At 40.3% G+C, this 25,739-nt stretch overlaps 1 protein-coding gene and 1 long non-coding RNA gene across 4 annotated transcripts in view; both read left to right on the forward strand.

Moving 5' to 3' along the window:
- The window catches only part of ttll10 (tubulin tyrosine ligase-like family, member 10), a 46,294-nt gene that overhangs the window by 14,483 nt on the left and 6,072 nt on the right, over positions 1-25,739 (forward strand). Inside the window, exons 2-8 of one of the 3 annotated variants that reach the window (XM_049581056.1) lie at positions 18,319-19,935; positions 20,125-20,281; positions 20,497-20,615; positions 20,813-20,933; positions 23,292-23,377; positions 24,537-24,723; positions 24,864-25,035. In XM_049581056.1, coding sequence (XP_049437013.1) covers positions 19,623-19,935; positions 20,125-20,281; positions 20,497-20,615; positions 20,813-20,933; positions 23,292-23,377; positions 24,537-24,723; positions 24,864-25,035 — 1,155 coding nt within the window. In that variant the 5' untranslated portion in view covers positions 18,319-19,622. The remainder of the gene's footprint in view (positions 1-18,318; positions 19,936-20,124; positions 20,282-20,496; positions 20,616-20,812; positions 20,934-23,291; positions 23,378-24,536; positions 24,724-24,863; positions 25,036-25,739) is intronic. The other 2 variants (XM_049581057.1, XM_049581058.1) reach the window with 2 other exon arrangements.
- Positions 1,985-8,617, forward strand: LOC125891659 (uncharacterized). The gene is made up of 2 exons (XR_007449647.1): positions 1,985-4,549; positions 4,671-8,617. It is a non-coding gene; the product is annotated as an uncharacterized LOC125891659 (long non-coding RNA).

The raw sequence follows: 25,739 nt of genomic DNA on the forward strand, positions 1-25,739 counted from the left end.
TTTGCTGTCAGTAGTCGCAGACCCTTCAATTCATGCTTGAATCCATCAAGAGTTTTCTCCCTTTTCGAATTCTTTGTTCATCTGAGGAAGTGTGAGAAAGAATTTTTTTCAGAAATTCTACATAACACTGGATGAGCAACTGATTACATTGATAATTTCGGGAATGAAGTACTGCTCTTGGGGAGCGAATAGACCTGGTGCCCCATGTACAAGGCAGTTGCCGCAGCGGCCTGGGTTCGACTCCAGCCTGTGGCCCTTTGCTGTATGTCATTACCCCCCTCTCTCCCCCTTCACACTTACCTGTCCTATCTATAAAGGCAAAAATATCTTTAAAAAAACTGAAGTATTCCTCAAACACAGAGTAAGAGTTGTGGAATCTCAATCACAACTCTAGATAAAACCATATTAAATTCAAGCAATCCATATTGCTGTGAAGGCTACACTAATGACATGAACATGATGAGGTACACTAAATCAAAAGCATTTATTCTATCTTTGAGAGCACAAATTACTAAATTGTGCACACTTATTTTTGTACCTGCCATGACACCTGGCTCTGTAATTTTAAAAGGGTTGTCACTTGCTCCTGTTAGCAGGTGTGAGTTTGAGCATGTGTATGCAGGCAGATGTATTTGCCTCCGTGTATTTGTTGTCTGAGGCTGTTGGGTCAGCGCTGCTGATGGATGTCCTTACATCCTGACTTGCGTGACTGGCCAGCCAGATAGCCATCAGTACCCAAATAAGTTCATGTCAGGCCCCTGCGCTTCACTCCAGACCTCATTTGGTTTGCAAATGAAAGGCCTAAACAAAGCAAAGCTTTCAGAGCAGAGTAATTTACTAACTGCTACCTTTGAAGTGACTGAGCTTCACTCAGGGGTGACATGCTACTAAAATAAGGTAATAGGTTACATTTAATGGTTAAGCACAGACTTTCTATCTTTTTTTTTCAGCTTCTGTTATAACCACACAGCCTCATCACATTATCCACAGGACAGAGTTAAGGCTTAACACAGAGCTTGTTGTATCTTCGAATTTAAAGGTAAAGGTGTTTGATTGGTGGATAATGAATGATTTTATTGTGTTTTGGGTCAGTATTTTACAGACTACTGTTTGTTTAACTCAAACAATCGCCTTCTTCCATCTTTGCCAGCGTAGTTCTGCAGCAACCTGTGCCACGCCCCATCTGAAACAGGATACGGCTCTGGCATTGTGCTCATTGTTGAGAGACTAATCCCAACAATTACACCTCGAGACCGAAAGTGGCTGCCCTGCCCCGCATCCACCCAAGCCCTGTCCAGGCTTTGGATTAGGCCCCCGTTTACCCCTGGGGGCCAGGAGCCCCACCAGCCCCCTTGTCACTGCTCCCCCATCTCCCACTCCTCAAACTGCTGGTGTGTGTTTCTCAAGTTTTACTCACCTGCACTTTGTTCACCTGTCGCTCTCGCTGTAACTCAGCCGGGTTATTGTTGGGGCAAAAAAAAGGTGTGTGGACACAAAGAGAGGCATGAGAGCAAAGGGCAGGTATTTCAGGTTATGGCAGGCTTATACAGCAGAGAAGTAGGCAAAGGTTTACACATACATGTTTTTGAGTACCTAGCCTTCACAGTATGTCGGCCTCATGATTTATTTTCCCTTTTCGGACAGGATGGGTGTGTTCGGCAGTTGAGGATGATGGTGGTTTAGCTGTTGTCTGTGTTGTAATAGGAACACAGGAGGTTGTTCCCACAGAAGCCTGAGCTGACATCATAAAAAACACACAACAAACTACCTGGGGGCTGATGGGGAGGGCGGAGGTGAGCGAACCGGTGAGGTGGGAGTTGAGGGATTTGGGGGGGGGTTTCATCTCTATCACCATTGGCTAAAGACAGCGCGGCGGACACACCTGTGGGCGCTGGAGGCTAAAGAGATTGGCTGCGACCTGAAAATTACACCTGTGGGGGAAAAGGGGAGGAGGGGGGGTCAGGCTACATGTAAACCAAGCCCTTTACAAATTCAGCCTCTGTCTTCTTGAGGAGCTTAACCGCCTAACACCACAGACGAGAGCTCCTGGAAAAAAACAAGTTCTGCTCGGGCAGCAGGAAGAGAGCTGACGCGCTTCAAACTGGTTGGTTTTGTTCCGGGGTTTGGCTCTTCCTCCAACTCTACGGCTGCATCTACCTGAAAGGGACGGCTCGTTTTTTTTCTCCTCCTAACCGCCACTCCAGAGGTCAACTGTCCTTCAGCAGGAGCAGGAAAGAAGAAGACTAGCCAACGGGGAGTCAAGAGCTCTCATACAATGATGCCTCTTGTCTTGGGTTTCTGACTCGGTGACCACACCTGGGAAAGACTGGGTAAATTCACAAACGTGATCCCTTCTTTGTCTTCATTCTCCATCTTTAAGACTTGAGCTGTCGTCATAACCTGTTGCTCAGCGACGGTAGAGTTAAAACTTTAAGGACATTTGTTCATCGGCTAAGATCAGGAAATGTGCGGCAAACAAATTAGGTCATCGTACGAAGCCATCTGCGATTGTGTGCCGACATAGGAGGGTCTAGGTAGTTTCGATGGGAAGCGAAAATAATGCGTATCGAATTCCAGCTCCTTTTAACCAGAGAGAAAGAAGAGGAAACAATAGAAGCCAACGCTCATTCCTAAACTGGATAGACCAGTTGGGGCAGGTAAAGGCAAACTGCCAGACTTGTCAAAGGATATGAGGACAGAGGCTGACTCCTTCTTTTAGAGTGTTAAAGTGTGCTTTACGAGGACACAACCACGGTATGAAACTACTTTACAAATCAATATTCTAATAGTAACACCTGATTAGTGTGTTTAGTGTGAACTTTTCTGAGTTCAGAACTCATTTGGCAACTTTTCTGTACAACCTGTTGAACTGTAAAGCATCGTTTAATCTTTCAAGATATTCTTTAGGGTTTTTATATTTCGGTTTACCTGCTACTGCTTTCCTTTTTGGCTTTTAAGGTAGAGCTTTGATAGTCTACTGCCTGTTTCATGAGCTTTTGACATGAAAAAAAAGGAAGTCTGTTATGAAGTGGATGTGTGTCGGACTTAAAATGTCTGCTCATGCGTTTCCCTTGCCTCTGAGGTTTGCTTAGGACAGACAGCAGCGTTGGACTTATCAGAGCAGATCATTTCCACTACACAGAAAGCATACATAATTGGTTTAAAGTTTAAAGTTTTCAAGCTCTTCAGATCGTTTTAAGCGGACGAGGACTGTTGTAGTCTGGGAAGGAGAAGGGAAAATGGAGGGAAAATGTCGACCGCATACTGTACAGCGGCGACTGCAGAGCGAGGTGGAGGATTGTGATTGGTGGAAAGAACAACATTTGTGCATTTCTTTCATACACCTGAATAGCTGCGAGTCACATGAGTGCTCTGCCAGTGTATGGCAGGCAGCAGGGCGGGAAGTGCAGAGTGGGATTTCAACAGAAAGAGAGCTTTAATGATTGGAAGGCCAGACGAAACGGTGGGCTGATTTGACGTTGTTTGTTCATGTTTGAGTAACAGGTTTGAAGTAGGAGTGTGCAGGCCTCATTGCCTCATGGGGGTGAGAGGTTGAGTTAAAGCTGCAGTTTGATTCAGCTGATAGGGTGCATGACAGTGCATTATGGGCCAGGGCCATTTTAAAAAGTTAATGCTATGCTAACATTTGAGAATGCTATTTACCCTTTTTGATAAGAGGCCATGATAGTGAGGCAATATGATTCAATATATTTTCTTCTTACAGTTAGAAATAATAATAATAATACGAAGAATTTCCTATTTTTGGCAACATTGATTCAACTTTAACAGGTGTAATGTTATTTTTGGTGCCTCCAGGGACATGACATCATGCATATGAAATTATTCATAGCAGTATGAATAGACAGAATATACACGTAAAAGCGGCCTGTCAGTAAGGTGAGGGGTGGCTTAAATTAAAATATGTAAAAAGTTACTGAGAAGAAAAGGAAAAGTCCCTTTTGATAATCAAATTGGTTGAATATTTTAGTGCTTCATTTGAAATATTCAAAACCAAAAGGTAAAAGGACACTTAGCCACGGGGAAGGAGCTACTGTCTCTAAAATGACAAATGTAAATCACTAAGTATATATTTGAAGGCACAGCCGAGTAGCTGCAGTGGCACATGGATGATAAGCAGTATTGTGGCCTAAATATCATGGTTACTAGGCCGTCCCTCTGCAGTCTGAAGGCCCAATTAGGTGGCACTGAGATAAGGTGCGGAGTTAAATAAGGTTTTGGGTTTCCCTGCCATTGTTTTCTCACAAAGACAGCAACTATTGATTAAGGGCCAGGCCAGTTTACCTATCGGGCTGTTGACTTCACAGTAGAGTCACATTCCAGCACAGAGGGCAGAGTTACCTGATCACGCCTCACTTCCAACAGGCAAAAAGCGTGGGCAGCCGTAAGCGGTTAAGACTCCCACTGCACTGAGCACCGTGTACAACAATGGGGAAAGCAGTTTTTAACCACAAGCAGAAGAAGATGTGTTTGGACAAACGGAGGACAAAGACCTAGTTTGTTGGATGTAGCTGGTTAGATATTCAGAAAGGTAACACAGGACGTGCTCTACTTTGATCAGGTATTTTCACTGCTTGTTTCTACCAGCTAGAATTTTCTGGGCTAATCTTTTTTCACTCTTTCTTTCTCTCTCTCCCTCTTTTCTTCCTCAGAGGGCCTGCAGCACTGGTTTATAATGCTGATGATTAACTAAATAGAGTCTGGGAGAGCAGGTCTGCTTGGCTTTCTCATTTCATGGGGGCCTGACTGACCAGGAGGAAGACGGAGCGTTCTCAGGCAGCGGAGTGGAAATTCAAGATCTTTCTTTTTTTTTCTCTCTCTCTCTCTTTCTTTTTTCAGCCCACTCCCTCCAAACATACTCACTTTCCTTTGGTTTTGTTACATTCTTTCCTTGGGGTACCTTTCATGACGGTAAGGTTACAGGTGCATTCTCCATTTTCCTTCTCCACCTTCTTTCCCTGAACTTTTCCCCTCCCTTATACTCGCTTTTCTTTCTCTCTCCTTCTCCCTCCCCCTCTCCCTCACTCTCGTGCTCTACTTTTGCATTGCTCGCAGGATGACTGGAAACCTGTTCTTTCTTAATGAATGTCTCATCTTTTCATTTGAGCTTCAATCTTTTGATAGAAAGGTAGTCATTTTGTAAAAGATTTTAAAAAGATTCGTATTGCTTTAAACAATCAAATCTTTGTTGAAAGAAAAGGGGAACTCCCCAGTGTTAGCCTACGCGTCATTTAATGAAGTATGTTGCATATCTAATGTGACATAATAAAGTAAAGTGTCTAGTTAGACTTACTACATAATGCACTATGATATTTAATTAATGTTTAATTTAGAGGATAAAAATGCGCTTTAAAATGTCCTTATGGGGTGTGAGGATTTCACGCGGTGTACCTGTGAATGATCCACGTTATTCTGTAAACGAGGGCTGTTTCAGTGACCTTCTGCATACACAGCGTCGACTCAGGTCGAGCTGAACAGCATTCCATCAGCCTTTCATCACTCAGCAAACACAAAGACAACGGCCTGAGAGGTCCACCAACGGAAAACAGAAAAAAAAATTTGGCTTTTCCTTTCTTCCACACCATAAAACATCTGTCGAAACAGACTTGACAACATTGCTTTACTCGAGACAAAACAGTATGTTGCAATGTAAAAGACAAAAAAAAAAAAAAAAAAAAAAAAAAAAATCTGCCTGGGTGTGATGAAACAGAAACAGCTCCCCGAGGCTGATGTGCTTTTAACTCTGCGACGTTTTTAAATGAATGCGTGCAATGTGTGGTGTTTGAAATTATTAACTGCCATGTATTGTGTGAAGAGCAGGCCTCCCAACCTTGCCGTGCCATAGATTTAGACTAGTCGGAACAGGTTTGGGCAATCATTAACAACTACTGTGGCCCAGTCTTCTGTGACAGCGAGTTTAAGATGAAAACCACAACAAGGGCTCAGCAGTTATTCTATGGAGAGGTGCTCTCCAAATATGGGCCTCCCGACTCCTATTTACAGTGCTATGTTTCGGCTAAACATGGCTCAGTTTTACTTCAAACTGTGCCGCCATAAAACTACATACCTTAAGTAGATATTTTAGGCTATACTTTGTGTTGAATACTCACTTACATTCATGTGTACTCTAATTATTTAAGGTTGAGCTCCCTTTTTTTTCTTCCAGACAAAGGTATATACACTTAGATGTACTACTCACTGTTAAATCTGCCTCATTCATTCATTCATTCATTCATTAAGCTTTAATAACTATCACTGATATCACATTATGTTCTACAACTAAAGATATCCCAACCCCTTGTATCAGTGTAGTAATGAGATGTTATGTTTGGGTGATTATCTCCATCTTACGAGGCAGCATTGGATATCATCACTTTCTCTAATACTGCCTGGTAATGATGATGATAGTCATCTGCCGACTGCAAACAGCTTTAGCAACGTTAGCATCAGTGTGCTCTGGGCCTGGGCCCCAGACCGGCTCGAACACTTCAGCAGTAGCAGCAGAAATGGCTCTCAGGATCCATCTTACCTGACAGTGCTGGATTGTACAACTGTTGTTCTAACACTGTCTGGTAACGATGTTTCCTGGGTGACTCTGTGGTCTCCGGTGATAGTTGCTCATCAAGTGTTAAATCCAAAAATGTGAATGACTGTAGGACTCTTTAGATGTTCAAGGGTAAGAAGCAGGCCTGGCTTTATGTTTTGGGGTTGCAAAACAGTTGTTAGGTGTCTTACTTTTTACTCTGAAGTAAATTCCAAGAAAGGGTTAACTTTTTTTGTTTGCCAGACACCTGTCTGTACAGATGTCAGAGGCTGTATGCCGATCAGTCACACAGAAAAAGGTTACAGGTGATGTCAGACAGTATTAGTTTATGTAAATCTACATGAACATTTACAGTATGTCTTATTTTGAAAACACTTTGAGATTGCTAAAGGAGAAAGAGGAGGTCTTTAATCCGGTAATGGTTCTAAAGGTCAACTTTTATGTTTTTTTCACTTCTTTACAAACTTCCCTGTCCTTTTTTTTTTTTTTTTTACTTTTATGGCAAACCCACCCCACCCAAGTTAAAGAATAGCAGTCGGTTGATGGTTCCACCGGTCCTGCAGGGCCTTATTTCCCTGTTCCCTCCCCTTAACAGTGTTGGTCTTTGTGTTGTGTGGCAGTGATTGGTCCGACTAGCCTTACCTGCGTGGCACATCCTGAAACTGACACGAGCTCACCTGAGAGTGCTTTACTGGTAAAAAAAAACGGAGATACAGATGCAGTGGCCTCCTCCCAGCTTTCTAAGCTTTTATCCACAAAAAGACAAATAATACTTTAGTGCTTTAAGAGGAGGCAAAATGGACTCTCAACAATAAATAAATAATGATGATAAACTTTTAGAATATTACTGAAGTGAAGCTGTTAGACATTTTTCATCAATGTCTGGACTAAAATGTGAATTTAATGGGCAAAGCCTTCAAACAGACTTGAGAAACAGGCAAATAATAGACATGGAGCAAGCAGAGGCCTAGTGTTTGTTTAAGGAGGGAGAATTACCCCGCAAATATTGAGCCGCACCTTTATTTGCCCACCTAGCTCCATTATCCAAGCCACAGAAACATGAAATAGCTTTTTTCTCCTCTCTCCAGTTGTCCCTTTTCTTTGTGTTGGTGTCACACATTTGTGTATTCATGTAATAATATATAGGGACTGGAACAGAGAGAATTTACGGAGCTCACTTTTGCTTCATGCCTCGGTCTGTTTGCTCATGGCTATATTCTTTTCTCTGCACGCTTGGCCAGTTTAAATGTATGAATGAGTGAAACGTGTAGCATGTACAGAATCTGCGATTGCAACAAAAGAGGAACTGCTCATTTCAACCTGTTTCTGCTACACTGCTCTGTTCCCTCCAGCTCTCTTCTTCCTCTTTGCACAGGTGAAAGCTCAGAGGTCATCCTTCTCAGCCTGTTGATAGGCGTCTTACCAGACATGGTTAGATGTAATTATTGGTGTCTAATACTGTCTGGTAATGCCGTCCATTAAATGGCATTACCTTCCGCTCTCTTACTTCCCCTCCCTCTCTCGCTCTCGTGCATCTGACATGCACTGTATTATTGACAAAGGGCAGTCACACATCACCATATTTATAGCGGTGGCAGATGGGGCTGAATGATGATGACTATGGAACTATGATCCTTGCACTGGAAGAGTGATTGATTTCTTGGGGTTTCTTCCACGTGACTTGAGTCAAAGTTTCTTCACTGAGCAGCAGTATTGGATATTCTTCTTGTCGTAGGCTTCCTTGATGAATGCTGTGCCGTAAAATTAGCCTCTGTCAGGAATGTTAATGTGAATGCCATGTAAAAAAAAAAAAAAAAAAAAAAAAGGTTTCTCGAAAATGCTGTGACTTTTATCCGTTGAAAGATCTGCTTTCTTCCTCTTACTGCAATAACTGAATTCCTCCAGGGGACTTGGCTTTTGTCCAGGTACAGTAAAACAATGCACACAGTTCATTATCTGTGACACAATCTGTACATCATGTTCAGTGTATTAACTGTAATGTGATTTTATGAAATGTAAAAAAACAGATTCAATAAAGTGGGGTGAAATTTAAAATATCTCTCTTGTTCATTTTTTCTTTCTGGAGACATTTTCAGAGTCATCTTTTTTAAACATTTTATTCAAATCTTCTGTGCTGGCCCTTTGTAGCAGTTTCTCTGGTCATTGTGAACTCTTCCCTCAGCCAGACCGGAATGCCGAGCCCCAGTCAGGTGTGGATCAGGTTACTGCTGAACAGAGCTTCTTTTTAAATGCCTCAATTTACCCATGAGGTCCCCCCCATCAGCTAAGCCCTCATTGTGTCCCAGTCTATGGCAGCACACAGTAGGCTAGCTTGATAAACCGGCACAAGGCGTGTTTTCACCGCCAGATCCTGGGCGACTTACAGTAGGTTGCTTTTGCCCACTGAAATCTATACGTTTAGTCTATATGGTCATTTGCAAACTTATAGGGAAGGTTCTGTGTATTTTTTAGCAGCATTATCTCCGTATCTCCCTCTGTCACACACACACAGAGCCAATAGCATGTCTATGGTGTTTAATTAGGCCTGTTAGCTCAGGGGTTCAGTTGACTGGTTAAATGCAGCTCTGATTTTATCAGTTGGAACACAAACACAAAAACCATTTAGCCGTTTAACATAACAGGCCCCAGGCCTCATTGATCTCCCATGCTGGGGAGGCTCACATTCTTGCTGTTTCACAAAGAAAGAGATTGTTAATCCCAGAAATATTATATATTTCAAATTTGTGTGCTTTCTTTTTAAGAAAAAGTCAAGCACTTTATGGGAAATATGTTTTGTAAAATCCAGCAATCTTTAGCAACATCAAAGTTAGCTTAATAGCATTATTTCATGCTAGCAGGCCAAAAAAAATGAAACTGCTTTGTCCTTCCACTTATACTGTTGTCCTGTGTTATTCATTGGTGATTAAATGGTTTCCTGCAAAAGCTTATTCAAATAAAAGATCCAAATCCTAAGAGGAAGACAAAAGCCAACTTAATCATTAATCTCAAGCATTCCCAGCAGACTCACCTTTTACAGGAACACAAAATGGCATCAAAAGAAACCACAGTGCGCATTATTTTGCCAAATCATTCTGTATGTAGGCCTCTGTAATATATTATCATGAGCATCTGTGTTTAAATGATACATCACAACTAGACTGTTTGTAGTTTTTTGTATTGCCCCTAGGTCAGTGACATATAGCTGATGTCGACAGGTGTATCCATACTGAAAAGGCCTTTTTTATTTAAGATATTTTGACATGTCACACTTGAAAGAAACACATATTTATGATAAGATTAATGGTGGCTGAATATATTTTCACGGTCCTGGTATTGTGCACTCTGGCTCACTGTCATTGCCATGGCTTGCCGGGACACTTTAATAGAACAGAGCCATCATTAATACTAATAAAAACACCTTTGATGTTCCTACTACGACAAGTTAAAAAAGGCCTATAATGGATTACAAGTTGTATATTTATTTTGGTGGGACAATGCTGTGCAGACCTGTGTTTTACAGTTTAGTGTTTGTCCAGTATCAGTGAAAAATGTGTGTTATTTGGCCACGAGCAATAGATAGGCAACCATCGTAAAAGTGTGTGATACTTCCTTATAGAAAGAGCACCAAAAATTCAGTCTTAGTAACAAGTTTAGCATTTTGTGCCAAATTGCTGTCATAAAAATGAAAAGTTAAGAAAAAGTTTAAATAAAACCCACACAATTAATTACATTTAATTAAAGTGAACAATCCTGAAATGTATAAATTTAAATAATCATTGACAAACAAAGTAAAACAAACAAACATATCAAACAAAAATCCAGATTATTCTATAGTGTTACTACTAACACAGGGCTGTAGATATCACTGACCGCATGGCTTATTTTACTTAGCATTGGATGAGGCATTTACTATTTCCAGGATGGACACTGATATTAATAGTGCAAATCAACTGTAATCACTTTGTATTGTTATTATAAATATGCCTTGAAATTGCCTTTGCAGAAAATATACTGTTCACCACAGATTATCTCCCCCCAAAAGTAACCTTTATCCCCTGTGGGTCTCAATTGGTTTGCAGGTTATTGTTTAATTTGTAATATAGCCTACATAGTTTTACATTGCGGCAAAGAAAGGCACTACAGTTAAAACGGTAAAATTTAAAATAAGCACTCTACTGTACAGTAACAGGAGGTAACTGTAATTAGTTACTTCCCCGCCTCTGTGACGTCACACCACTGGATCACATTCCTGACTGGCAGAGAGCCTGTAGAGGATTCCTGCGCTGGTCTGTGCATGCTTGGTGCAGTCAGACCAGATTCCTGCACTTCTGCCAGTTGTGGATGAGGAGATTCACTTAGCTGGGCTTGCCACTGGGGTGGAACAGGAGCACAACAGAAGCTAAACGGCTGTGACATACCTGTAAGTGTGCTGACGTACAGTCGATCTGAGGAGCTGTCACATGCAGGGAACTCCTTTAACTGTTAGTCATGGAGGAGTGGAACTGATTATAGGTGAAGGCAGACACATTGCAACATTTGAATTTGGTTTTATTCATCCTTGTGAGATTTCTTTCCACTGCATTATTCTCTTTCTGACTATTCATGACCAGTGGGTAGCCACAGTGCAGCCCCCTAACTAACTTCAGTTCTGAGGTTAATGCCTTGATCAAAGGACAAATGTAGGAGTATCTTGAAGCACCACTGCAGTCTGTGCCCTGTATTGTACTTACAGTACTTGCTGTGCTCTCAACACACAAATAACATACTTCTATGTACTGCATATAAACAAGAAACACCACTTCTGCCAAAATACTAAATGACTCACTGCTGTAATCTTGGTTTTACATCAGGGCGTCAATGTCAAGACACAGCACACGTTAGAAAATGTGAAACTTATCTAAAAATATTCAGTCCCTAAGAACGGGAGCGCTTTTTAGGGGGTGTAAATATGGATGGATGATTATAAACCAACTTCTTTAATACTTTAAACGCAAAAGATAAGGCCTACACTCATACAAATGGCTTCTGAACAGAGGTCAACTAAGAACTACTCTTACACACTTCACCCACTACCCATATTCTTAGAAAAAGTTGCCTGGTGTGATGTGATGTGGGCGGCATACTTCAATTGAAAATGAAGATTAGAAGAAAAAAAAACCTGTTGAAGTTTCCCTGCAAAACCATTTCCTTATTCATTTATTTTGTAGCCTATTTATGATGTTTATTATATTGGGTGTATCATCTGTGGTGTCAGATCACTGTATGTACAGAGGAATGAAGCAAAATAAAGTTGGAAGATAAAGAAAATGAGATGCAATACATTTATTATTCCCCATTCACGCCTGTGTGGAGTTGGCAAGCCTGTCTATAACAGATAATCAAATTACCCAGGACAATTTTTACTTTCTCACTTCCCCAAAAAATGTCTGGTAATATTACTCCGGATACTCCAATACGTCAAGCTTAAATTAAGTGGTATTATGCATCTAGTATTATCCACACATTTTAAATTATGTGTTCATTTATTTCCCTGCCCATGATGCTGTCCTGCCAAAAATGGGCTGCTAAATATTGATATTGGGTGTGTTAACCTACATGTCAAAAGAGGACAGGAGCGCTGGTTTAGCATGCTTACACAACATTGGATAAGGGAAAAACAATTTAACGACGGCTAAATTCAGAGCCTGCAATAGTTTGGTTAGCCCTGGGATAGTCTGGCGACCTGTCCAGGATGTACCCCGCCTCTCGCCCAATGTCAGCTGAGATAGGCTTCAGCCCCCCCTGCAACCCTCAACAGGATAAGCGGTTATGGAAAATGAATCAATGAATAAATTCACAGCTCTTGATAAGGTGTTAAAGACAACATAATGTTTTGTTTTGGGTCAAGACTATCGCTCCACCCTTTATATTTCATATGCACAGGATCCAGAGATTGGGTCTCTCCACGCAGAGAACCTGGGTTACAACCATCTAAGCTCCCATTCACAGCACAAAGTTGGGTACAAAACTATGAAAACTGCTAACTGATAGCTTGTTTTATGAAAAATGACAATGACAAATATTGCAGTAGCAGGTCATAGAGTGTCCCGGGAATGAGTCATAAAACTAGGAAATTAGTTTGTATTTTACCACTCACAGTCCTCTTAAGTCAGTGGGTTTTTGGTTAGATGTCTGACACAAGGCCTGTGGTTACACAAGCTTAAGAGACTTCCATGTTTTGTTCTGTGACATAAAATACCTTAGTAAATACCACATTCATGAACTTTGAAGCTTCTATGTGTCTGAGAAAAAAAGGTGGGTTGCTAACAAGTTGCAAAATTAGACTACAGAACAACACAGCTTTACAGTCCTGTTATGACGGTGGGGTTAGGTCATGCAACCGTAGTGTAGTTTGTATATCTGGCAATTGCATCAAGGCTTCAAAAATCATAAAAGTGGTGTTCATTTGTGAGGATTATCTTGCTGAACAAAATGTGTAAGTATCACAAACCTTTGTTTGCCGCAGAGTTTGTTTTTGGCAATAATCCAAAATGCAATGGAAAACTCCCATAGGCCTCTTGATGAGGAAACCAGTGTGATGCTAACTTCCACGTCAGCCTACAGAAAAACATCATTCCTAGGGAGCTCTGCATGCGAACTAGGGGTGGGGGGGGGGATGGATGCAGCATATTATCGGCATATTTCGCTCAGCAATATTGTATCAATGTGGAAGCAATGGAAGTATAGGTTTTATTACCAATACAAATCAAAGTTTTGATAGCCAACTAGAATAATAAAATCAATTACTTTCTTTAGTCCAATAGATTGATGATGAAGATTGAATGAGCAGACTGAAAAATGTATCTTATTACATGCAACAGATGTTGAAAAAGTTTTCCTTAGGGGACATAATCAACGGTTTAAAAAAAATTAATTAATCACAATATGTCATATATTATGTTATCAAAATACTCAGCATATTGCAACAGCTTTAACGATGCAGTAATATTGTATTGTGACTGAAGTATCATGATATTATCATGTTGTGAGGCCACTAGTTTTTTGTTTTGTTTTATAGTATAATTTTTCAAGAAAATATACATACCCGCACTCCCTCCTGCCAAAAACAGTCGATTTAATAAACATAGCAGTTTAGACCTGTAGCAACAGTTCAACCGTCCAACCTGTGTCACACTTCAGTGAGAAAAACAACAGCAGCAGTTAAGAGAGGATAGGAGGGTAATATTACTGCAATCTGCAGCCAGTGCCAGATGCGAGTTTGTAAGTGAATTATGCGACATTTCCAAGAGGTGTAGTCTAGCATTAAAACCTCTAACATTTAAATGTCACAGTAAAACGGCTGGATGCTAGCTGGGTGCTAGCTTAACGTTAGCAGCTGGTCTGCATGTCCCCAGTGGTCCACTAAGGCTTTTTGTGATTTAACTCTGACAACATGACCTGAATATATATTCATTTAAGTAATGTTATTTAAAAAATGAAAAACAAAACAAAACAAAAAAAACAATAAAGAACGAACAATGAATGTGGTTATGTTTTTCTTTGGTATCTACTGTTGCTAATGTTAGCTAACTCTTTACTTGTATTGCTAGCTAGTTAACCTTAGCTAGCAGAGCTAACATGACGATTTTTGTTGTTTTAACTGACTGTTCCAAACTACAGAAAGAGTTACGACAGTTAGTACGGTGTTAGTAGGGTTTATGTTAGACATGTACACATAGCCCTCACTACACAGTAATTATTTCTGGTTAAAATGAATCAAAGTGACCCTGTAACATGTAGCTAGCTACTTAAGCTAATAGTTGCTTCACCTTAGCTTTGGCTGATAGCACTGGGGCAAATTCAAAAATAACCACTTAGACATAGACTTCTTTAATGTCCATCAAACTTTACATAAAATGGAAATTTGTCTTTGACAAATGCACTATGCACAATAAATAAGAATAAATAGACATGTCTTGTCAAATGTAGTTTTGACTTTAGCCTTCTGGCAAACCTGGTGTGTTAACTGTGTGTTGTTATTAGACATAAGGACTAGTAGACTGAGATAAAAGCTTAATGTACATGAACAATCTTAGGAGGATTTGAGGTACTGCTACTCTTGCCTGTATATTTCTAATTTGCCCCAATTCGATTTTAGTCAAGTCTTTCTACAGAGTTGGCTGACATTTCTTTGTAACTGCTGGTAAATTTCCACAGTAGCTGACTGGACTCACCTCAGGTACTCAGACCAAAGCACAGAAATGGTGATACCTGCCAGTAACTGGTGGTAAAAAAAGAGAATGAATGCGTGGGAATGAATCATTTTCATTATGGATGCATGGATGGTTAATTTGAAGAGGTGTGTTGTTACAAGTACATGAGTTTCCCTATTTTATCCCTCTAATTAATTTTGGGCACCGTGATATATTACTGACGCTTATGTCCCATTAACTAAGGCCTAAATATTCTGCCAGATAAGCACTGGCCCAGGACATTTCTAGTTTGATTACCCAACCATTTATGTCAGTGATATTGCCTTCTTTCCTAGCTCTGTACTGATAGGCCTACTGTATGTTGATGGATTTCACCTGAATGACTTAACTAATTTCTGAAGTACTGCACCTGCACTCATATTATCAAGCACTTCTCATTAGCTGGTGTATTTTAAGACTTCGCACACTGGGAGCATCTCTTCCCCTTCTACTCTTTTTTGTTACTATTGGTGAGTCATTTTCCACTTCAAAACCAAGCTTTATTCCTTGAGTGTCGTTTCATAACTCTGGAGGGTGTAACCTGAATGACGTTAATCCAGGAGGTTGCCAGTAGTACGCGTCACGTACATGTCTCTCTGCATTTGGAGTAACCACAAAGGCTCCGCTGGGTGCGACTGAGGCAGTATCTCTCAACCTTCATGGAAATACCAAAGGTACATGTAGTGCATGAAGTCATCATTTAGAGCCATATCAGTGATTTTTACATTATGTGTGTCACATTAACCACGTCTTTCCTACTTGGTCGTACTTTTTTGATGACTACTGCTTGCCCGACTTACAGACATGTAAAAGCACAATCACACCTCATGTATTTAATTTTATATATCTGCCTCTAAACAACTGTTTATCTGAGGACAGAAATGTGCATATGGCATTTACATTTTCCCATGTTGAAGTTAGTCTTGGTGAACTTTGAAGTCATCCCAGTGGGAATGAGTGAATGCAGACCCTGGGAATAAAATGTCACCCCCCCACTACATCAGCCCCCCTCTGCTTTCCCAGTGTAATTCTGTAAGGAAATCATGAATAGCGGGCAAGAGAGAGACCCTATTGAGACGAGCCTTTCTTTACATCGAAACTTAACTCCGTCCCTTCCACTATAACACCTTGACAAGGAGAATCCCTCCAAATAATAGGTTGTGTAGGGACACCATTGCTGCAGGCTGCATCCCTGTAATTGCTGAGCACTTCCTGGTGCAGGAGGCAGTTGAGATGACATGGGAATGGGCGAGTCTCCAAAGGCACACACTTTATGGTGTAACCGCCCTGAGACAGACAGGCACACGCACACTACACTTCGTCTAATGATATACATTCATCAGTTTCATTTTCATATAACTTAGTGAATATTTTGTTTCTCCGATAGATCACATTACCCTGTTTGTGGAAATGCTCATACATTTTCACCCACTGTCTTTCTTTTGAAAATCAGGATTTGAAGGAGTGATGCACTGTGCTGATGTTACTTTCTTACGTGTGTGGTTTGTTTGGAGTAAATAGGAGAAAAACTGGCTTGTTAGCATGTGAGCGGTGGCAGCTGCCATGGATGAACAGACGAGCACCACCCGCAGAAACTCAAAGATAACAAAAGTAAAGCAAAAGGTAAAAAGCGTCACACTGTTGCCCCCACTGTTTGAGATCAAAGAGAGATCATTTCATTTTAAAAATGTTTCATACACAAAGAAAACTTTAATTCAAACACTCAAACCTTTATTTAAGCCTCGAACATACAAACAGCCACACAAAATACACATGCATACACACATTATTCTCCTATACACACAAATGCACACAGCCTCTTGGCAGATGGTAAACCATGAGGTCGACAGGGTTGTAAAACAAGCCTGTTCTCTTTGTCCACCTACGCAGCACTTTGCACAGTGTGTCTATCAGATGGCGGCTCTTTATCAAGGTGTGGCTGACACTGGCTCCACACAAAGCTCTGTTAAACAAGAATATGGGAGGCCTGTTTCTAATAAGTGGGGTGCTGTGGCCGAACTGGCATCATTGCCAAGCAGCTCTTTTTTATCGCTGCCATTTTGCAATGTCTGTAAATGACTGGGCTGACAAGACTATTGCTTCCTTCTTGTAAATTTAGTCGTGCATGAAATGTGTAACAACATACTGTGGAGTGTGATGTAACATACAGTATGCGTTTCTTTGCTATGAACCATGTAGAAAGAGTTGGCTGTTGTTTTTCTTGGATTGTTAACAAGAAAATCTCAAGGTTTGTGGTTGTGTCGGCTTGTTCAGCTGTCAACATCAGTTCTCTCTGATACCATAAACCTTTGCATTTATCACCTTAGCAATTAAACCCTTGCATTTTTGAGGGCTGTTCCCCATTTCCCCATCTTTTATGACACTTTTTTTACTGAGGTGCTCTAAATATGTTCTAAATACTCTAAATATGCTCCTCAACTACAGGTGTTAGGTGCCTGCGTCACTCCTGGTTACCCTACTTTATGTATAATTATAAGGTTGCGTGCATGCTGGATCTAAGAGGCACCCTCCCCTGTCAATTATCAGACTGTTGGGAGGAAGAGAGGAGATTATGCATAATTGCCAACCGTAGCTGGGCCTGGGTGTTTCCTCCTGAGTCAAATCACTGAGACAGAAAGGTGATAAGTGGATTTGCAATGCGAGCAGACAAATATTATGTTGCTCAACTGCATACCTGCCACTGGATCTGGCTCTAGACAATACAGTTCATGATAATAACCGCACTTAAGAATAATGATTCCAGGAATTATTCATCTGGGTAAATTAAATGTTAACATAAATTGATTTTCACAATAAATGTAAAATATAAAATAATGTAATGAGGCTGTAGGTTTAACCAAGGTGGAATTCATCTTTGTATTCATCATTTTATCCATTAGTGCACTGTTTCTGCATTATCTGAAACAGTAAATAACTTTTTTGGTATTTGTAGATACATAACCATTCAGGCTTTGGTGTTAAGGGTGTAAATGGAGCTACAGATATGAGGCTCCAAAAGAAACAGTCAACCGGTATGAAATGTAAGGTGAATACCACTATACCTTCATTACAACAAATCCCCTGGACAGGATTCTCACTCTGTTAAACATATGTCACAGAGCCTGCAGAAAATATTATTTTGCCTTTTGTGTCACAGGATATAATACCCCGGAAAACTGGCAAATCCATTTTGATTGACACTCTCCTCTCATGTTACCATAGGGTTCGCACAACAGAGGCTTACAGGCAATTAATATTGTATGAAGCTAAACTTAGAGGTGGGGTAGGTGTGGGATACATAATCTTGAGTAGTTAGTTTGTCTTGAGCTGCTGTTGTTGTAAGATTCAATCTAGGAGCGGCAACTGTTGCTAAGGGTCCCATTACCCGAGTAACTGGTGATTGTTTACATTGGTCTAGTGGGTTTCCTTACTTGCAGTGTGACAGACTATGGCTGGATAGAGTGGGCTAAACTACTGAGAGACCATGTGATTCCACCTCCGCCAAGCCTGTCCTTCAGTCTGTAGGTTTGCTGTTTGCCTGGGCCTTACCGTTGGACTGCAAGGTTGAGTGCACATGGTGGAAGAACAGGCTGAGTAGGTTTTCATGGAGTTTGGCTGTCCTTGTGGGTGACACTGGAGGTGCAGGTAAACCCCTTTGCTTGTACTGTAACAGTAGCTACAATATGGTCACAGTTCAGCTCCTGTTTTCTAATACAAAACAACACATTTATTCTGATAGCACATTTTCACTACACTTCTTTTTAACTTTTATTGTATTTTTCAAGTCTGCTAAATGTAATTTAAGTTTGAACTATATGGACAAAATAATATTACTGATAAAAAAGCTCAAAGTATAAACCTGCTAAAAGGTGCTAGCAAACCCTAAAGGATGAAATGGTCATTAAACTAAACCAAACAATTCAGTAGTTACATTTAACATTTAAGGGTTCTTCTGATAAAAAGGTAAAAGGTGATGGATTTCATTGCAATCTGCCTGTTAGAAAATGAAATTTCAACATTTTTGGCTGATGTTGTTGCATGAGGAAAATGACCATGACTCTGGGGACTACTTTGGCCCAACTGTCCATGGGCCAAAGTGATGATCAGGTGCAAAGTTTGAGTGCTTGGTGTTAAACAAAAGGTCAAGGGGTAACCTCTGAATAACATGACTGTTACATCAGCCCCTCTGTGAGGCTGTACTTAGTTACAGAGGTGCTGTGAGCCAAATACTAACATCAGCATGCTAATATGCTCATCATGCCACATTTACATGCTGATGTTTAGCAGGTACATGTGGTGTATTAGCATGCTAACATTTGCTAATTAGCCCATACACAAAGTACAGCTAAGGATGGTGGGAATGTCATTAGTTTTGCAGACATTTCTTTTAAAATACTGGACAAATTCTGAAAAGGATGACCACCAGAGTAAAGTCAGGGAGTCACCACAATCATTAGGATTAATCCCACAGGGACCATGAATGCCTGTAAAACTTCTCATTAAAACCCATCCAGTAGTTGTTGACACATTTTCAGTCTGAACGACCTGCCAAGAGACTGACACAGCTATCCCTAGAGCCATGATGTCAGCATGGCTGATGAAAATAATATAATGTTACCAGCAGATATGTACATGAACTTTTGATGAAGGGTAAACAGCTTCCCTTGTTTTATTCCTTTCATACTCCCACAAATCTTCAGTGCAAACACACCTCACTGCTGGTCTGAATTTCTGACTACAGTGTCACTACAAACCAAAAAAGGGCCCACCTGTCCTCCCATGTTGGAGCATTTTTAGCCATTGCCAGCGATCTGCACCAACACAAGGTCATGTCATCTGAGTGCTGGGTGGAGCCCTGCGGTGAAGGCCAGGCAGAGGAGACCGGACTGGAGAGGCAACAAGGGGAAGAAGCGGAGGAGGAGGAAGTGGAGGTTCTCTGTGGGGACAGTCAGCCTGCAGAAAGCCTGAGGCAGGAGGAGCCACCTGGAGAACGGCCTTTATCACCTGACCATAGTGGCATGCAGGAAGTGACATTAGGAGGTGGACTGGAGCAGATCCAGAGGGAGGAGACGCAGACTCGGGAAAAGAGAGAGAGGTTTTCACATGTGATTGTCAACCAGGAAAGCCGGGATAGAGGGTCAGGTGTGTGGAGGGAGAAGTGGATAATCAAGTGTGATGTAGTTTGTTATTCTTTCCATATGTTGAACCTTTGTTGCAGCATAACAAAATACAACTCATAAACACAGCCTACATGTGCATAGTGAACTTACTGTATATGTTTGTGTGAGTATGAATGACTGTGTGATTTCTGTGTGTTTGTGCGCATAAAAGTATCAGGTGCGGGTCTGGTCGAGCCATATCTCCGGAGGTCCTTCCCCAGGGACTTGTCGACCTGCTCATTCCCGGACAGGGACATGCAGCAGCAGGTCGAGGAGCCCCGGGGGCATGGGCCCTTCTACTTCTTTGGAGGAGCTAACGGAGCTGAAATGTAAGTAGAGAAATATAAAATAATATGTTGGATTTTAAGTACAAATAAAAAGCTTAAGAAAGGTGTTGGAGACATTTGCTCTCACACTAGCAGAAAAACATTATCCACCATTTTGCTTTGGGTTGAACCCTAGATTTACATGTGACACCTGACCTCTTGATTGTTGTGTAATTAAGCAGAAGTGTGATTGATTTCCTTTGGGACTGTTCCTTTAGAGTGAGAGGTTACTGTGAAAGCAAAGGATGGAAGAGGATTTACAACAAGCACAGGGAGGATTTCAAACTCAAGTGGTGTGAGACCAAATCACCAGCCAACTACTGTAACTTCAGGGAAGGTCAAGTACTATATTAATCACAAGACATAATCTGTATGCTGTGTTCTACTATAAACTGTAAAAGTGTTGCCTGTCTTAAAGAGATGCCATAGAGAATTAAATAAAATTGGAAATCTCATTTTGCTTTAGTAGAAAAAGAGCTTTATTGCTTTCAATTTACAGAAAGAAAACTTGTAATCCTCATGTGTTGTTCCCAGGTGAACAGTTGGTGTATCAGATTCCCAACAACAAGGTGCTCACCACCAAGATCGGCCTCCTGAGCAGTCTGCGGGAGTATGAGCGAGTCAGCAGCAAAGTCAACCACGGTCGAGGACGGAGGTTGTGTGTGTGAAAAGCAGACAGATATAACAGCTATTTCCTTTACAGAATTTATAGTTGTATCACAAATCTCCTAGCAACAATCTGGTGCCATCATGGGTGTTCAATAGAGTCCCGGCTCTGCAAATACTGATTGAAAGACATATCAGCCTGTGATACTATTTAATAAACACGGGCAAACGGCATCATTAGAAATCAGACCTCCCACCTGAATCACACAAGCTTGGTATCGAGCATTATGTGTGACAGTTATATAAACTATTCCAGTGGTTATATATTGACAGTACGTGAATACAGTTATAATGTTTTACAACCTGATTCTCATCACCTGAAAAATAATGTAGTCAAGTGAAATAGAAATGTAAACTACACTTACACAGCTAATTAAAATTAAATGAAAATCCACAGGAAATGTCTTTAGTTTTAGTCTTTTTTTAATATGGTCAAATTTGTCAACACAGCAAGCATATTGATGCATTGGTGCAAATGTTTACGGAGACTGGGTGTATACATGACTATGCGTCAACTGCATCTGACATTTTATTTAAAAAAATGAAACTAAAACAAATACTGAAACTAATAAAACTAATGACTTTAAACATTTTAAACTAAAGTGAAACAAGGCAAGGCACTCTGGAAACTAAAACTAAACTTAATTTAAAAATGAAATAAAATAAAAACTAAGGTAAAAACAAGACTATAATAACACTGACTAAGACAAGTACATGCATGCCCAAAACTACTGTATACACATTCTTGTCAAAGGTTTCACACTATTCCATTAACAAACAGCTGGTGGCTGTAAAGTGCCAAGAGATGTAGCAGTGCCTCAGCAAAGGTCAGGAAGAAAACTGCTAGCTAGCAAACACTGATGTGGACAATGCAGAATTAAAGCTATACAAGAATAATTTGTAGATATTTAAGGAAGGAAATGCATTGAGCATGTTTGTTAGGCCTCAACAATATAAGAAGAAGAAGAAGAAGAAGAAAACTTAACAGAGTAAAGTAGCAGTACAGTTAGTGAATATGCTTTGATGTAAGATAAGATAAACTTTAATAACCCACACTGGGGAAGTCCTGAAGCAGCTGAAGAGTCAAAAGCAAGGACACGGAAAAGTGACTGACTGATAAATGAAAGTGAAATGAAATGAATGAAAAAAAGTAAAAATAAATAAATAAAATAATATAAAAGCTATTAACACTTTTCACTCATAAAGATACTGTATGTTCATGATTGATAATTCATTCATTCATTCATTCATTCATTCATCTTCTAACTGCTTCATCCTCTTGAGGGTCGCAGGGGGGCTGGAGCCTATCCCAGCTGACATCGGGCGAGAGGCAGGGTACACCCTGGACAGGTCACCAGACTATCGCAGGGCTGACACATAGAGACAAACAACCATGACTGATAATTGCACAGGATAATTGTAATACAACACACATATACCACATCTACATTTTTTGTACATACAGTATACTGTACTGTATGTGTATTCATATACATACATAAATACATGTATACAGTATTCCAGTAACTGTACCCAACAAGTAATGTTACTTATACTGGATTAAATGACCGCTAATGTTTTTTAAACTGCTCTCTCACATACAGTGCAAGCAGATTCCACTTAGAAAAAATAAAAACTCCTTTGCAACAATTATTAAAATAACTGCTTAGTTTATTTATATTTATATTACATTGTGAATTTTGGCCTATATATCATAATTTACAAAATAAATTCTTATTCTCTGCATAAAAAACTTAAACTAAAGCTGAAAAAATGCATTTTTGTGTTACGCAATACTTACAATGGACCAAATTAGTAGTAATACTGTCTAAGGCCATATGCAACAAATCCAGCATGCAGCATCTTTGAGAATTTATCAATGTATTGATTAATTTAAATTCCTGAATGTGTTTTTCCTTTTACTCTTTTGGTAAATCAACTTTTTAGAGATATAAAACTTTATATACTGTGAAATATTAAAAGCAAATATGATAATCATTGCAATGTATTATCAAACCCAAGTAAGCTCTCTACTGTAGTTAAATACATTAATAGACAAACATGACTGTCAAAAAGGTACCCAATTACACACGTACAAGATGACAGCATGCTTTGAAAAGTGCTCAGCAGTAATCTAGAGTATGATTTATTTTTGAATAGATAAAAAAACATGTAAACACACAGGTATGGTCCTTTAAGCACTCAGTGACTTTGTGGTTTAAACATAAAGTGATCTGAAGTCATTTTCTCACAGTTTTGATTTTCAATGTATGACACAAGCAGGTTCAAACAGCTGAGAAAACAGCCATTCACGTGCACTTCCTCCTTGTTGTGTTGTTCTTCACAGGAGGCTGAAAATGGAAGAGTTTATTCCCACTACCTTCCGCATGGATGTAAGGGAAGAAAGGGAGGCTTTCTTTGCCCAGCAGGAGGGTAAAATACATGCAACAATGACCCAACGAACACTGGTTCAACTGGATTTGTGTTTGATGAGGAGGCTCCAGTTTAACATAAGATCAATCAAATTTGACCTGTCATTTATCCAGTAATGACAAGAAACTGAATAGTTTGTGCTTGGCGGCGTTAAGACAACTGTTGCCTTGGTGATTGTTTAATCAAGAGGTTGAGGACGTTGGAAAATAATCCACTTCACCTCCCATAAGGCCCTGATTAAATCACCAGGGGAACATGCTGTTACCATAGAGATGAGTCAGTAGAGGGCAGGGCTGAGACACAAACACAAGGAGAAACGCTTGACAGGATGTGGATGTAAAGCTGCAGGACAGGTCTGACACAAAGGAAATACATTTTAATATTAAAACTGAAAAACATTTTTCCTCAATTTTACCAACTGGGAATGAAACAATACCCTGGTTCCTGTAATGTTTGTGGTGATACAGACACACAGAATTATGATAAGTGGTGTGTGGGGTATGGCAAACATGGTTATCACTAAGTAAACAGGGGAAAGACAGACAGCTGGCTGAGATCTCTGGGTGACGGATGAATCCATGAAAAGGAAGACGAGAGAAAAAGACACATCAGAACAGTTATACAAGCAGAAACATTTTAAAAACTGATCACAGCATGTGTAAAAATCTGCTGGAAAAGCAGTAGTAGTAGTAATGTCAAGTAATGTCGGTGGTGGAGGAAGTACAGCTGCAAAAGTACTCATTATAGAGTATAATAGCTCCTGTCAGAGTGTCACATGATATTATTTCATTATTGTTACTGATGCATCAACATGTAAGTAGCATTTTAATGTTTTAGCTACTTGAGGCAAAGTTAATTTTAGTTACTTTGTATACTTGGGTAGCTTGACTGATAACAATGCAGCATATTTTATAGGTTGATCATATGATTTTATATGCTTTGTTTATATTCAAAGCATCTAGTAACTACAGCCATCATATAAATGGAGCAAAAAGTTAAAGTGTTTCTCTCTAAAATGTATTGGTGTAGTATAAAGTAGCATAAAAATCTAGAAAACACAATTACAAAAGGTGAAGAATTGCCTTGTGGGATATTTAGGACATAGTTATGGAGTGAAATTCAGATTCAGCACTACTCACAACTTAATGACTATTACCAGGTGTGAGCAATGATGAGAGTCACATGTGGATCTGTAAGCCTACGGGTCTGAACCAGGGCAGAGGCATCTTTCTGCTGAAGAGCCAAGAGGACATCGATGCCTTTAAACTGAAGCTGCAGCACTCAGAAGACAGCCAGACCAACAGGAAGACGCACCACCGCCAGCCTCAGGCTCGCATTGTTCAGCAGTGGGTGAACATACGTAACTATTGGGTTGTGACAATGAATAGCATGTCACATTTTATAGCTCCAAAAAGGCAGCATCTTCTTGTTGTCAAATGAAAACTTGACAAATTGTCCTGAAAGTCAACTGTCATTTTGCCCCCAGTTACATCCAGAGTCCACTGCTCCTGAAAGGGAAAAAGTTTGATGTGCGCTCTTACCTTCTGATTGCCTGCACTGCACCTTACATGGTCTTCTTTCGCCACGGATATGTACGACTGACCTGCGACCTCTATGACCCCAGCTCCAACAACCTCTCTGCCCACCTGACCAATCAGGTACACCTCAATATGTGTCAAACACTGCCAAAATATCCAGGGTTAACTGGCCGAAGTTTAAAGGACAGATTCACCGTTTGTGAAGTCAGTGTTAGAACAGTAGTCATGTGTCCATATGAGCATTAAAACAGGTTTTGCTGGCTGTAATCACTTCTGCTGTTCATACCGGCCTTTTAAAGCTTTCAGTGTAAGTGACAGTTGTTCAAATATATATCTGAAGCTGATAAAAGGCTTCAGCAGTCTGAGCTAAACAAATCAAGTAGATCTTTTTTACACTTTAAAAGATATCCCGTTATTTGCTGTTACTGGGTTATCAGCACTGAAACACTAAATAATCCCTACACACAGCTCGTTCAGTCCATTTTTATTTCCCAGTCAGACATTCTTAACCTTTATTTAACCAGGTGATAGACTCATTGAGATTAAAATCTCTTTTGTGAGAGAATCCTGGCCAAGAAAGGCAGCAACGCAGATTCCTGAAAACGACATAAAGGTTATGACGCACAACAAGATAACAAAAACATCAACAAGACCAATAGCCACAACAATGACAACAAATGTTGACACAAACTAGCTCAAGGTGCCTTTACAGCACATTTGAATTCATTTATTGTGATTCTGTCCTGGAGTTTTAGTGTGTTTTGTAGAATGTTCCATGTTGTGAGGGCAGAGTACATGAAAGCCTTTTTGCCCATCTAAGTCCG

The sequence above is a fragment of the Epinephelus fuscoguttatus genome, linkage group LG7 (genome assembly GCF_011397635.1).
Source record: "Epinephelus fuscoguttatus linkage group LG7, E.fuscoguttatus.final_Chr_v1".
Classification (NCBI taxonomy): domain Eukaryota; kingdom Metazoa; phylum Chordata; class Actinopteri; order Perciformes; family Serranidae; genus Epinephelus; species Epinephelus fuscoguttatus.